General features: G+C 44.7%; 1 protein-coding gene across 1 annotated transcript in view; it reads right to left on the bottom strand.

Moving 5' to 3' along the window:
- Positions 1-12837, bottom strand: part of CLIP1 (CAP-Gly domain containing linker protein 1) — a 112167-nt gene that overhangs the window by 18911 nt on the left and 80419 nt on the right. Inside the window, 1 exon segment of the mRNA XM_032471588.1 lies at positions 8422-8541. Within this exon segment, the coding sequence (XP_032327479.1) occupies positions 8422-8541 (120 nt within the window).

Here is a 12837-nt window from a genome sequence, read left to right as displayed (position 1 = left end):
AGTTCAGGTGCGTCCTCTGCAGGGCTGCAAGCATCCTTAACTAAACAGAAGCAAACTGGAGGAGACCCATGCTCTTCGGTCTAGACATTCCGGCAGTCATTTACAGACAGGGTGGAATCTCAGGGCTAGGAAATGCTTTCCTACAAATCCCCTCAAGAGCTAGGGTGCTTATGAGAGCCGTGCAGAATCTAGAGAGCTGCCTCGAACAAGAAACTTAGAATATGCAGAAACGGAGTATGCGTAATAAAAAAACACTTCTGCAACTGAACACACCCCCGGCCCATTTCTTCAGTGTAATGTTTGAATACGCTTAACTGGGTGAAGGGGAGATGCCCTCAGAACCCAAACAAACCACAGGTTTCAGCTTTAGCCAATTTCTAAGTTGTAGATAAACTTGGTATTTTTTTTTTAAAGAATACTTTATTACTTTGGTTAAAACCATATATGATCTTTTTAAGATAATTCAGCAATACAGAAAAAGAAAAAAAGAAAGGACAAAATTTCTCCCGTTTTACCACTGGGAAATAATTCTAAGTGAATGGGATACTTCATGTGGAACTTCATGGTGAAATAATTCTACCAGAATTAACATTAGCTGGATGGCATGCCAGCTGTCCCCAACTATACAGAGCAATAAGGACAGTTAAGGGGGAAAAAAGCAAATTTAATTTTACTTGAATTTAATAGAAGGAAAAACTGAAGCAAACAAAAATATAGTTGAGGGTAGAAAAATATTCTTCACCAAATTCTTTACCACCATACTCCATTCTAAGAGCTCCCACTAGGTTTATACTACACATTTATTTTATAAAATAAATTTTAAGTAGAATTTTTTTTAAATGAGGTTAATATTTTCTTGAGTGTAAATTAATTATAATTTTAAACAACATCAAACATCATCCTGATATAAAAGACAAGGAAGTTTTCACGCTTCCACTTTGTTTCAGTCCTATAACCTCAAATTCTGTTAATCATAGTCTCTCTGTATATTTTTCTCTTTTTTTCTCCTGTTTCTGTCTGTCTTTTTTTTTTTCTTTCATTTTTTTCGCTTTTATCTTGCAAATGCTTTAAGCTTAAATTCACTAAGTGATCAAAACCAACATCAATAATGAGATAAAGAAACACAACCTGCCTCCTGGCGGGTACAGTGTCACTCACAGAGCCTTTCGGCTAAAAATGTGTAACCAACCTAAACACTGCCACGATGAGACACCGACAAACCCAAAATGAAGGGTTTTATACAGAATAACTGGCCTGTTCTTTGCAAAAAAAAAAAAAAAAAAGTCAAGTTGTAAGAGGCAAGGAAGGCAGAAGAACTGTTCCAGATAAAGACTATAAAGAGACTTGACTCAAAGAGTGGAACACATGATCCTGGATTGGATCCTGAATCAGACCAAAAAAAAAAAAAATCACACAAAAACTGTATCGAACATTTCTGGGACAGAAGCCTAAATATGGAACTTGGCCTGTACACTAGACAGTAGTGCTCAACTTCCTGAGTTTGACACCTGCACTGTAGTTTGGTAACAATGAGTCCTTAGCTTCCACGAACACTCTTTTATTTTCACAACTTTTCACCAGACTTCGTCTGCACCTGTGACCTTTCTGAACTGTTAGCTGAGTTGTCTGTTCACCTGGAGTCAGCGCTCCTCTCCAGTCCTTCTGCCCCAGCTTCTCTCGAGCTGAGCCCTGTATTTTGATTCATGTCTTGCTTGGCCAGATTTTATCAGTAAGTAGCTACTTTCCAGAAGGGCTCGTAGATGCTACAGCTTCTACGATCTTTCATGTCTGAAAACATCTGTCTTCTTCCCTGGATAATAACTGCCTGGACACGATGCTCTTCTTCCTATTTCCTGTCCCTTTTCTTCTGTTGTCCCACAACTTTGGAAACCGTGAACTATGGTTTCCTGGCATTGAATGCGGCTGCATTGGGCTGCTTTTTCTCCTTTTTGTAAGAAATCTGCTCTTACTGCCTGGGGACCACAAGAATTCTCTCTGTATTTTTAGAAACGCTCATTAGGCTCCTTTCTGTTTCTGACACGTGTAGTGGTTCTGATACGCTGTGGGTTTGGTCTTCGATTTGTCCCCTTAACTCTTTGCTGTCTGTTCAGCTTGTATCACCGCATCACCTTCTCTTTGAACAGCTGTTTTATTTACATCACCGAAGTTTCTATATAACACAGAGCAGTATTTCACTCTGGGCAGTATCTTCTCATGGCCTGAATTTCTCCTCTCTCTGTGGACCCCTAGGTTCCCTTCTCTTTTTCCCTCCATGGGTACAGTAGGTATTCAGTTGTTCATCTTACCCTGGGCAGCTCCACCTACATCTTGCTGGATTGGCTCACATGTAATGTAAATGACTTTTCCTTTATATCCCTCCCACTTTATCTGAGACCTTCAATCCTCATCTCCAAGCCACAACTGAAAAACTGGGCACTGCAGTCTACACACCTCTGCAGCCAGAGGACCCGGGGCAAGGATGGGTGTTGCAGTGCAGTGCAGAGGTACAACAGCCACTGAGATGAGAGGATGAAAACTATGGTAAGAACAGCAGCCACGCAGAGAGGAAGAGCAGGGTTCCCTGAGGACGCTCCTGAGCGGCTGGGCCCACCTGGACAACCGGTCTGTGCACTTATCAACATTTGAGAAAGAAAAACCCACCTGCTCCCACCCACCCATTTACTTAAACCACTCCGTTGGCCAGACTAGCCATGGAAAATGACAACTCGCAGTTTTTCCTGCTCTGGTACATCCTGAGTGGTAGAAGAGGGCTTCTAGCTTCAAAGGCTTTTCCTCGACTGTCCCCCAGGCTGCCTGCTCACTTCTTCAGTCTAATTTTCTCCAAACTAGGCTGGGCATGGGAATGGGAAGATGATTTTAGAGTAAAAATTTTCAGGATTTTGTTATTTGCTTTCCTTTCTCTTACCACCATGAACACAGCGTCAAATGGAGTCAAACCACAATTTTGTTTCTTTCCTTGGTTGTCAATTTCAACATGTACAACATGAAGTTGATGGGCTTTTCCTGGAGACATTTTTCATAGTCAAAAATGTGTTCATTCCACTAGGTATTGAGGGAGGTTCTGTGATCCTGCTCCCCTCAGACCTACTTGCCCAGAAGTCTTCCCAGCCCAGACTGAAATTTGACGACTGACGATCACTGTTCCAAAATAAAACATGACATACTAAAAACAGAGTCCCCCTTCTAAACATTCACACCTGGGAATTCAAGCTTATTTAAAAGGCGGGCGATTATTCATGGATCAATTGAGATAAGCCCAGGGGTTTTTTTGTAAACTGCACCTGTTACAACCTCTGTCAGGAAGAAATGTTGATGACATACAGTTATTGACTCATCCGCTATCTGTCCAGTTTCCACGAGCCAACTGTAACCTCATTTTGCAAATAACCAGGGCGAAAATCAGCCCTGTTCCCATAGTGACAGTTCAGTGTAAGTGTAGCCCTCACAGGGGGGAATGATAAAGCAGACATTTCTAAAGAGTCTCCCCTAAGGTGACTGTTTCTACAGAAGGCTCATATTATTCTGATTATTTTTAGTATTCTCTATGAAAAGAAATAATGCTCTGTATGGCTTCCATTAATCTCAAAACCACGAGACCCTGCCCGAATTCACACTGTACACACTACCACCCACGCAGAGCAAATGCCCCGCTCGTGTGGCAACAGGCTTTTGGCAACCACAACTCTCTGCAACAAAGCCACGAAACTGGAAGTAAGTAGACTTGTGCAACAGAGTAGAAAGAGTGGTCAAAAGGCTCTGCATCCCATTCCGTAAAACAGGACCTGAGGCCTGGCCAAAGAGACACTCACTTCACCCCCCGTTCCTTTTTACTCACTAAACCTGTACACCACGTTCCAGGAGGCCCCTCTCCCACCACCTGTGCGGGGAGGGCCTCGGACGACCACGGACAGTGTTCCCTGAACCAAGGAAGAAAGCATCTCCCCGGGAGACCAGCGGTGATGGCACTTAGGGTGGGCCCCCAACAGTGAGGACAAGTTCACCAGCGGAGGAAGGGAGAAGAAGACATGTAAAAGCTGACACGCGAATGGCAAGCGGCTGGGGAGTGGCGGCAGATGCAGGAGAAACACAAGCAAGTGGTGCAGAGAAGCCAAAGGAGGAGAGCCGGGGATGCGGGTGGCGGTGCCAATGTCCACGGACGGTAGAAGGAAGCCCTGCGCGTGCGCAGTCATAGGGCAAGTGACAACTCGAGCAAGAGTCATTTCTGGAGTGTACCAGTGGTGGCAAAAAGCGGACTGCAGGGGACTGGGAAGAAAATGGGAGGTGAAACAAACTTTGGAAGTAAAAAGTTTGGAAGTGAAGATACGGAGAAGATAGGGTTGTGATTGTGGACAGTGTGGCAAGATTGCCAGAACTGCTTTTAAGGAACTGAGGAGGATTTCCCAACCCACAGAAGACCCAGAGGCACAATCAGAGGTGGTGGCTACAGGCAGGGATGCAGACTTCAGGAGGAATAGGGGGCGGTCTGAATGCAGAGAGAAGACGTGAAGCCCCTGAAGCAAATGGATAAACAAAACGCAGTAGGTCCCTTCAACAAAATACTGTTCAGCCAGGAAAAGAAAGAAGTGCTGATACGCTACGAAATGGATGGACCTCGAAAACACTGCTGAGTGAAAGAAGCCAGACACAAACAGACACGTATTTTGTGGTGCCACTTATATAAAAAAATCCAGAATAAGCAAATTTATAGAGATAAACATAGGTTAATCCTTGGCAGGGGCTGGGGTGGGGGAGACTGGGGAGCTCACGTGGGCATGGGGTCTCTAGGGTGATGAAGATGTTCTGGAGCTAGACAGAGGTGACGGCTGCACAGCATTATGAATGTACCAAATGCCACTGAACTGTAAAATGGTTAAAACGGTATACTTTATGTTATGTGTATTAGAACACACACATACACAAACCTGACCCAAAGCAGCATGAAACCAGTCAGGCTATCAAGCTGGAAACATGTGAGTGTGAACAGTCAATGGCAAGTTATGATGACAATCTCCAAAATCGTCAGTCATCAAGAAAAGAAAAATTAGGGACACTGGCTATTAGGACAAACCACAGGGAACCATGGGACAACAGTAGTTTCATATGGTTCAATCTAAGACAGTCTCTTTTAAAAGACAAGGCGCTCTATGTGACATTTCACAAGGATTTCTGTCACTGTTGATGCTGGAGAGATCCAACACTTCTGTCTTGACTTTGGAAAGGGGACCTACAGAAATCACTGTCGCTGGAAAGGAGACGTCTGACAGAGCGGACAACTGAGCGCACACTCGTGGGCTGCTCCCCTCTGGCTCGGCCGGCTCCGTTCTAGAGGGCGATGGGCCTTTCAGTGGTTAACATGCTTCTTCACAGGGGTGCACGGGGCCCAGCTGTCAATCACGTCCAACGAGGGCTTCTCATGAAGCACAGAACCTAGTATCACTATCTTTGGCCAACCAGCCCTGCTCACTATTAGCCCTCTTACTTCAGAATCTCCCACAATCCCCTTTTAAGGTGATAAAGAGAGAGGATGCTCTACAAAACCACTGTCACGGGGAGGCACGGATTGTTTTATTTCAACCAGTAACCTCACTTCCAAATGACAAACAGGAAGTGAAGCAGCCCTCTCCTAACGGGGGCTTCTCAAGGAAATCAAAGGCCTCAGCCAGTATTCCTAGCGGAGCCTCCAGATGAGGAACAGATTCTGGGATCCCCTGGGCTTTCTAAGCAAAATAAATACTGGAGGCAGAAAACACAAATACCAGTAGTAGTGTTTGACCCCCATCTACCCCATTCCCAGCTCAGAGGGTTGTTTTTTTTTTAAATCTTAACAACAACAATTATGAAGTACACAGATGTTAAGCTTTATCCTCAGTAAAGTCCGGCAGAGAGCAAACAGGCTCACAAGGTAGCCGGACACGCGCTCAGACCCCGGCTCCCCCCGCAGCCTCGCTCTGTGCCTTTGGAAAGCTGCTTCAGTTTTGAGCCTCACCTTCCTTGTCTACAAAATAACCTCACTGTCTCAGATATGCGGCCCTGAGCCTGTGCAACCCCGGCAAAGCCGTCTGCTCGGTCAACGGTCAACAAATTCTGGTGCTGCTCAACAAAGGGGTCAGGGTGGAACCAGGTCCCAGGTCAGTGTTTATCTGTCCCGCATCAATCCAGTCTCCACTGCCTTCATTTCAGGATGAAACCCTGAATATTTCTATAGTCCTATAATAAAGACTCTTTTTTAAAAAAATAGGGTTTCTGCCAGACTCTGTAGTATATTTCTGAACAAAGCTGATCAACAGTTTGGCTCAACTATAGAAAGTAACGAAGTGGAAATCCGTGATTTTACGTAAGCAAGCGGCACTCCAGAGTCTTGGAGATTATTACACAGTAAGAGTAACGGAGCCAATGAATGAATCCCCCTTCTTTAGACAAGGCTGCTTCTAAGTTGTTTTAAATGGCTGATTCTCGCCACTCTTTTGAAACGTATACATATGTATCAAGGGAAGAGATACCTGCAGCCTTTCTCGGTGATCAGTACCTCCCTAAAGTCTTTATCACTAAGTGTTAGCTCACGGCCGCCTGCTTCTCCCTCCCGCATAAAACACACACAACAGCCCTTCTTCAGAGGTCGCTGTCCTAGCTGCTCCTCTGCAGGAGCAGTTTTCTAACACTCCTCAAAGTCACTGATTTTCAAAATACTGGTCACAAAACCTTTTCAAAAGGAAGGTAATTCAAGTCCCAAGGCAAAAGAGAAACAGCCGGAGGATGGAGAGGAACCCTGAAAACCTCTGCCCAAGAAATCGAGACGCTTCCCTCTTGGTCATCCCGGTTCTGAAGGACTGAAACAGGAAATGCAATCAACAGCCCAGTTAAGGTCACGGCGCAAGAGGAGAGGCTGGCTTCTGCGTGGTCCCCACGTGTGTGGAATCCACTCTCTCCACCAAAGACGTTCCATGGGATGAGAGAAAAGGCAGCGAACAGACTCAGCACGCAGCTGAGATCCTTCCCGTGCAAGTCTTCATGGATCAAGGACGGCAGAGGTCCCCAGGGCTTCAGACGCTCTGGTTTGTGCCAGGAAAAAAGGAACCTCATCCGGTCAAAGGGCATCTGTCTTTCATGACCTTCACTTTCTCACACACTGACCAAAGCAGAGTGCGGCGACCCATTTAAGTCACCCTGCTCAGATTCTCTGCCCGACCCAAATCAGATGACACACATCTCCTGACGCTATTGGCTGAACGAGGCTGAGCGCGATACTATCTTCTTGGTGCTTCCGTTTCCTCTTTCACACGCGGGGATAATGACTGTGCCATCTCCTAGGATTACTGTGAAGACTGACAGGACAGCTGTCATTTACTTGTGCCTGTCACACAGTTCGAGCCTCTAAACCACCACCGACCATCATCCTGGAGTCTGCAGAGAGGGGCCGTCTCTCTTGTGAAGGAAGAAAATTGTGGAAAGCCATAATGAGGACTTCAAAGTCTGAAACCAACTTTCCAAAAAGCGCTTTGACCACCAACTGTACGGCATCAACGGATACATAGTACAACTAACCCAAACTACCCCGTCCAAGTGAGAAAATAACGTTTACAAAGTACACCTGGGGAAAAAATTTCTTTCCCTCGATGTGTAAAAGCAAGAATTAATGACTATATAGGAAAATTCTCTTTAAAATGACATTTTTCGAGCCTCTGCTCTGAAGTCAGATGTGACTAACAGTTTAGCAGTTTAATTCCACCTCTCAAGAATAAAAAGGAGAAGACAGCATTCTTTACAATTGGTCTTGTTTCAGTGTTCTATAAACTTGTCAGAAACCTTTGTAATTTAAATACAGAAGCAAGTGGGTTGCGGTTAGGTCATTACAGGTGTAACACACATTCCAAACATCAACGCACACAAATGCACATATATACACAGTTCCATTAGATGTTTAAAAAAATTTTTTTTAGTTTAAAGAAAAGCAGAGTTCTATTTAAAAACAGCTGCCAACCCTCACACCAAATCCATTTTCTTGGAATCTGTTTCCTGAAAACCAATTCTCATGAAAGAAAGAAAAAAAACATCTTAGAGGAAAAAAAAAATTGAAACCCAAGCAGTAGGGAGAAGATACTGTTCCTTTCCGTTTAAACGCTTTGCTATAAGATCATCGGAGAGAGATCTTATTTTCTACTTGCTTGCAAGTTCCTAGTGGTTTGTTTTTTTTTTAAAGACCTGTCACTCCTGCCCAAATCCCACCGCAGCACACTTGAAAACAAGAAGACACACAACACAGGTGACTCGAAATCCCATCTGAATGACCCCACCACATCCAGCACATCTCTGAGGAGCCCGCCAAGTGCCCTGACCACAGCAGCAGGCACCAGCAGGGCAGAGCCGGGAACACCGCCCCCGCCCCCTCCGAGGCCCACCGACCTTTTGATGACCTGTGACTTCGTCCCTGCTTCTCCCCAGCTCCTCGGCAAGTTTCACGTTCTCTTCTTGCAACGCTGAAAGCTGCTGGGACTTCTGAGCCGCTGCCTGCTTTAGGGCTTTCTCTGCAAGGACAGTGAGCGCAGGGTTACCATAGAAACAAGACAGGCAAGGAAACTGTGGGAGACGACCAGCTTCACAGCACTGAGGAAAATATATCTGGGTCACGTGCCTGAGAAGATGTATAACAAGAGGCAGACTCATCTACAGGCAAGGGGGGGCCACACGGCTTTAACCTCAGGAGGACTGCCACCCACAATTATTACATTTTTTTCAATCTAATAAACACTACATCCACCCTCTCGCCACCCACACTTACCCCACTTCTAAGCACTCCCCATACAAAAAACAGTCATTAGCAAATAAACGACAAATGAAATGGCCGGCATTCCCTTGTTTTATTAGAAAATGATATTGAGACCAACTACGTTGAAAAAGTGCCACAGCACTCTGTTCTAATTGTACGAGCCTGTAATCTGTTTTTTCCCGGCAGAAGTGAAAATCTAATAGTCCCCCTTGCCAGTATCTGTCAGAATCAAGTGCTGGTGTGAATCTGGGGATACTTCCAGTTCAACCAGAGGTGCAATGCCCAAAGGAAATGCAGTTTTCTAATTACATAACAAGTGATGTATTTTGAGTGTATTCTTTCCATAATGCTAACTTGCTATTAAAAGAAGCAAATAAAAATGTAGCTTGCTAACCTATATCATGAATATCAGCATTTAAAATGTGAACAGGATAAATGTATTTATTAAAAACTCTTCACGTTATTAAGATTAATCCAAAATATATACCCCAAATTATTATCCTTTACATGCAGATATTCAAAATAGTTTGTTTGATCGTTGGATTTTAGTTTTATGCCATAGAAGGTTTTGATGTAATTATGAATTTTAAGTCTGTGCTGGCCATACTCCATTGAGTGAGCTGTCACACATGGCTGGGTTTTGCATCAAGTCATCTGGGTTTGAACCATCTGCTGATGCATGAACACATCTATTTTTAATTTCAATTGTCTAATGGGTGGCAGTGCTTGGCGTCTTCAGTTTTCTCGATTTTGAATTCTCCGTGCACCTATTACATACCTACAGAGCTGACCTCATGAAGATACGGGGAAATGTGTCTACACAAAAGTTCTCTTAGCACATTAAATTTGGCGTTTTGCAGAGATGTTTATTTAGCAAGTGAAGAAAACCGGAGAAGGAATTTTAGCCTCAGGTAATTAGTCATTCCAAAGCTGAGAGGTTTGGTTTTAATTATGGTTCAAAACATATACACACACACTGTACAGGTTAAGGTTCATCTTCTGGCCAAAGTCCATCAGTTCTTGACAAATCAGAAGACTTTACTTATGATAGAATCATCGTAAGCCAAAACTTTTAGTCCCAGGTGGTCACTGGCTTATCAGGGGCTATTTGGGCTCAGCATTAATGGTTAGTCAGTGAGAGTTTTGTGATACTGTTCTTTCTCTCTCAAAGATTTTCATCCTTTAAAGTTTTTTTTAAATCCTTGGTTTAAAGAACCCATAGTCAGGAAAATTAAAACAGGGAGTCAAGGAAACAGCAAGATGCCCGAAGATTTAAAAAAATGGTATTTGTTCAGTGTTTTAAAACCTACAGAACGCTTTCAGGTACATGTTCTCATTTAATCTTCAAAGCCCGAGGAGGCTAATGTTGTCGTCTGTATTTTAAAGATGACAAAACTGAAGCTCAGGGAAGTGAAAAGATATGCCCCAACACAAAGAAGCTGCAGACCCAAGAGAACCAGAGTTAACACTGGCACACAGAGCTCAGCGGCGACTCTGATGTGAGACACCTTTCCACCTTCCTTCAGACCAGAGCTGGATACATACACGTCACAGAGGGAGCGGGCTCTGACAGCTTAACTGCTGGACATACTCAAAGGAGTCATCCTGAAAACACCTACAAATACATTTCTCACAATTTTTTAAGCTGCGTTTCTTTCTACATAATAAGGTGTCTTGCAACAGAAGACTGTCACAGTTTTAAAACTGAGAGGCAAAATAAACATTGCTAATACCGACTTGCAAACATTCTACTTAGGAATCCATCGTAAACCCATTCAATTACCTTGCTAAATATATTCCAGATTTATTACTGTGCCAGGTGAGTAATTAAAGGCAAAAATTAAATGGCTTGTATCATTTTCCCTGAGATTCAAAATTACACACCAGAGAAAAAACATCTTATTCTCTCTCTCCAACTAAAAATAGGAGCTGGCTAACCAAAATCAAGAGTTTTCCTAAAACCAGTTCAGTAAATAGCATAGAGGAAAAGGAACAGTTAGTTACAAGTGCTGGGTGTCCAGGGCCCAGGATAAGATTCTATAGGAGGTGGGTCTCTTTTCCTTCAGGAACTGCAGTTTGCCTGCCGGGTGAAGAGGAACACCCCAAAAGCTCTAGAGGACGTGAAGATCCCGGATATGCGCTGAGCCGCAGAGAAACCAACAGCTGTGCACTCTCCAGCTTCGAGCACCGGGGAACAAGACTAAGGAACAGTAGGAATGACTGCTTTTCTTCATTTTTATTTTGAGAAGCACTGTTCTCATTATGTAGCACATTTCTATCAGATGGTCCCTGAAATGTGGCCAAGTCTAGGGCAGGGGACAGTGAGTCACTGGGGGCAGCCTACACCTCACACCTCCCTCCAGCAGTTTCCCACGACGTCACCGCTGTGTCTCCCACTGCCCCTCCCTCCTGCTAAGAATGGCGGCCACGTTGTGCTGAGTTACCGGCACAGGACGGGATGCTCTTGGGTCTGGCGGGCCAGAGAAAAGGCTGACAGTCAAAAGCAGCCCAGGCTCTGTCTGCCCTGTGGTCTGGGTCCTCCTTGCCTGGACCACTGCCCACAGGGGTTGGAGCTCTGGGAGGCAGCACGAGGGAGGAGGCAGGCCCGGGTCAGAGGGCCAGCAGCCGTGGCCTGCGCTTTTGCTCCCGATCCCTTGTGCCCATAGGCATGAGGCTAAGCGTTTATTATTCAGTGGGATCGTCAAAGAAGGGTGCACAAGAACAGCTTCTCTCTTGGTAGAGATGAAACCACCCCATGCCATCTGGGGGTAGGCGACACGACAGAAAGATTGGGTGAGGATTACACAGCAGACCAAGGTCATGCCCATTACAAGAGACTCCTAGGAAGTGGTGCAGGAAAGAGGAGTGTTCTCTGACTCCCACGAGCCCTCGGCTTGGTCCCTCTGGCCCTGCCCCTCCATCACCTAGCACGGCCCAGAGAGCCCAGAGGCGGGACTCTGGCAGAGGGAGGCTGGTGAGGGACTCTTCTCCTGCCGCTCAGATCCTCCCTCACCAGCTGCCTGTGTGACACAAACGAACCCAAGTCAACGTGCTGCTCCGAACACTCCAGGTTAGCACAACTACTGTGTCAAAGGGCGGGCGGACCCTACACTACAGCTGAACCCACCCTCTCCGAATTGATCTGACTTCTCTTTGTGTGATTTGGCTTTGACAGACTAGGAGATTTCAGCCTCTCTTGGTGGCCACCACCACAACTGTAAACGTGTACGTCTGTGTAAGTGCAGCTGCTGGGAGCTGTCTGAATGTCACCCAGGGAAGTATCACTAAGACCGAGGAAAGGATCCATCGTCCACCTTGTGAGCTGTCCATCTCCTCAGATGAGCAGCTCAGATGTTTACTTCTAGGAGGATTTTAAGAACTGTCAGAAGAACTAGACATAATATACACTAATTTAATCCAAGCCTGATCAACAAACAGAACTAGGGATAGAGACTTGGGAATAGCAGCTTGGAACTGATGCTTTTGTATTTGAAGCTCATCTGTTTGATCAAACCTGGAAATAAATAATACAAATCCCTGAAGGGTAGGGCCTCCATGTAATCCACCTTTGTACCTTTCCTAGTTTAACTATACCTAAGGCAAAGGACATACTCAAATGTTCACCAGATCAACTGGCTTTACATTTTTAGGTTCACACATAGATGATACAGTGGAGTTCTCAGAACAGAGAAGCAAAATGAAATCTACTCTGTGACTCATTGAAAATGCCAGATAAATGACCATCTGCAATAATTGTAAGAACCAAATTTGAAAGGCCGTCTTGACAAAGGAAATGTGGGCAGCCTATCTGCCTGAAATCTGGGTAGCAGACTGACGGGTAAACCTTGATGAGGAAGAAGGGTCTTCCAAAATTCTGCTCATTTAATTTTATGTCGGAAGACTTGATCACTCTTAAAATCAAGATTATTGATAATCTTGAAAGTACGTGCTTTTTCCCTAGAGGGTTTTGAGGGATTTACGAACAGAGGGTCTAATGTTTCTTAACGTTGAGATTAGCTACCACGGGAACACACGACTTTAAAAAACTGATT

The sequence above is a fragment of the Camelus ferus genome, chromosome 32 (assembly GCF_009834535.1).
Source record: "Camelus ferus isolate YT-003-E chromosome 32, BCGSAC_Cfer_1.0, whole genome shotgun sequence".
Taxonomy (NCBI): Eukaryota; Metazoa; Chordata; class Mammalia; order Artiodactyla; family Camelidae; genus Camelus; species Camelus ferus.
Note: the sequence above shows the minus strand (reverse complement) of the source record. Positions and strands in the feature narration are given on the sequence as shown.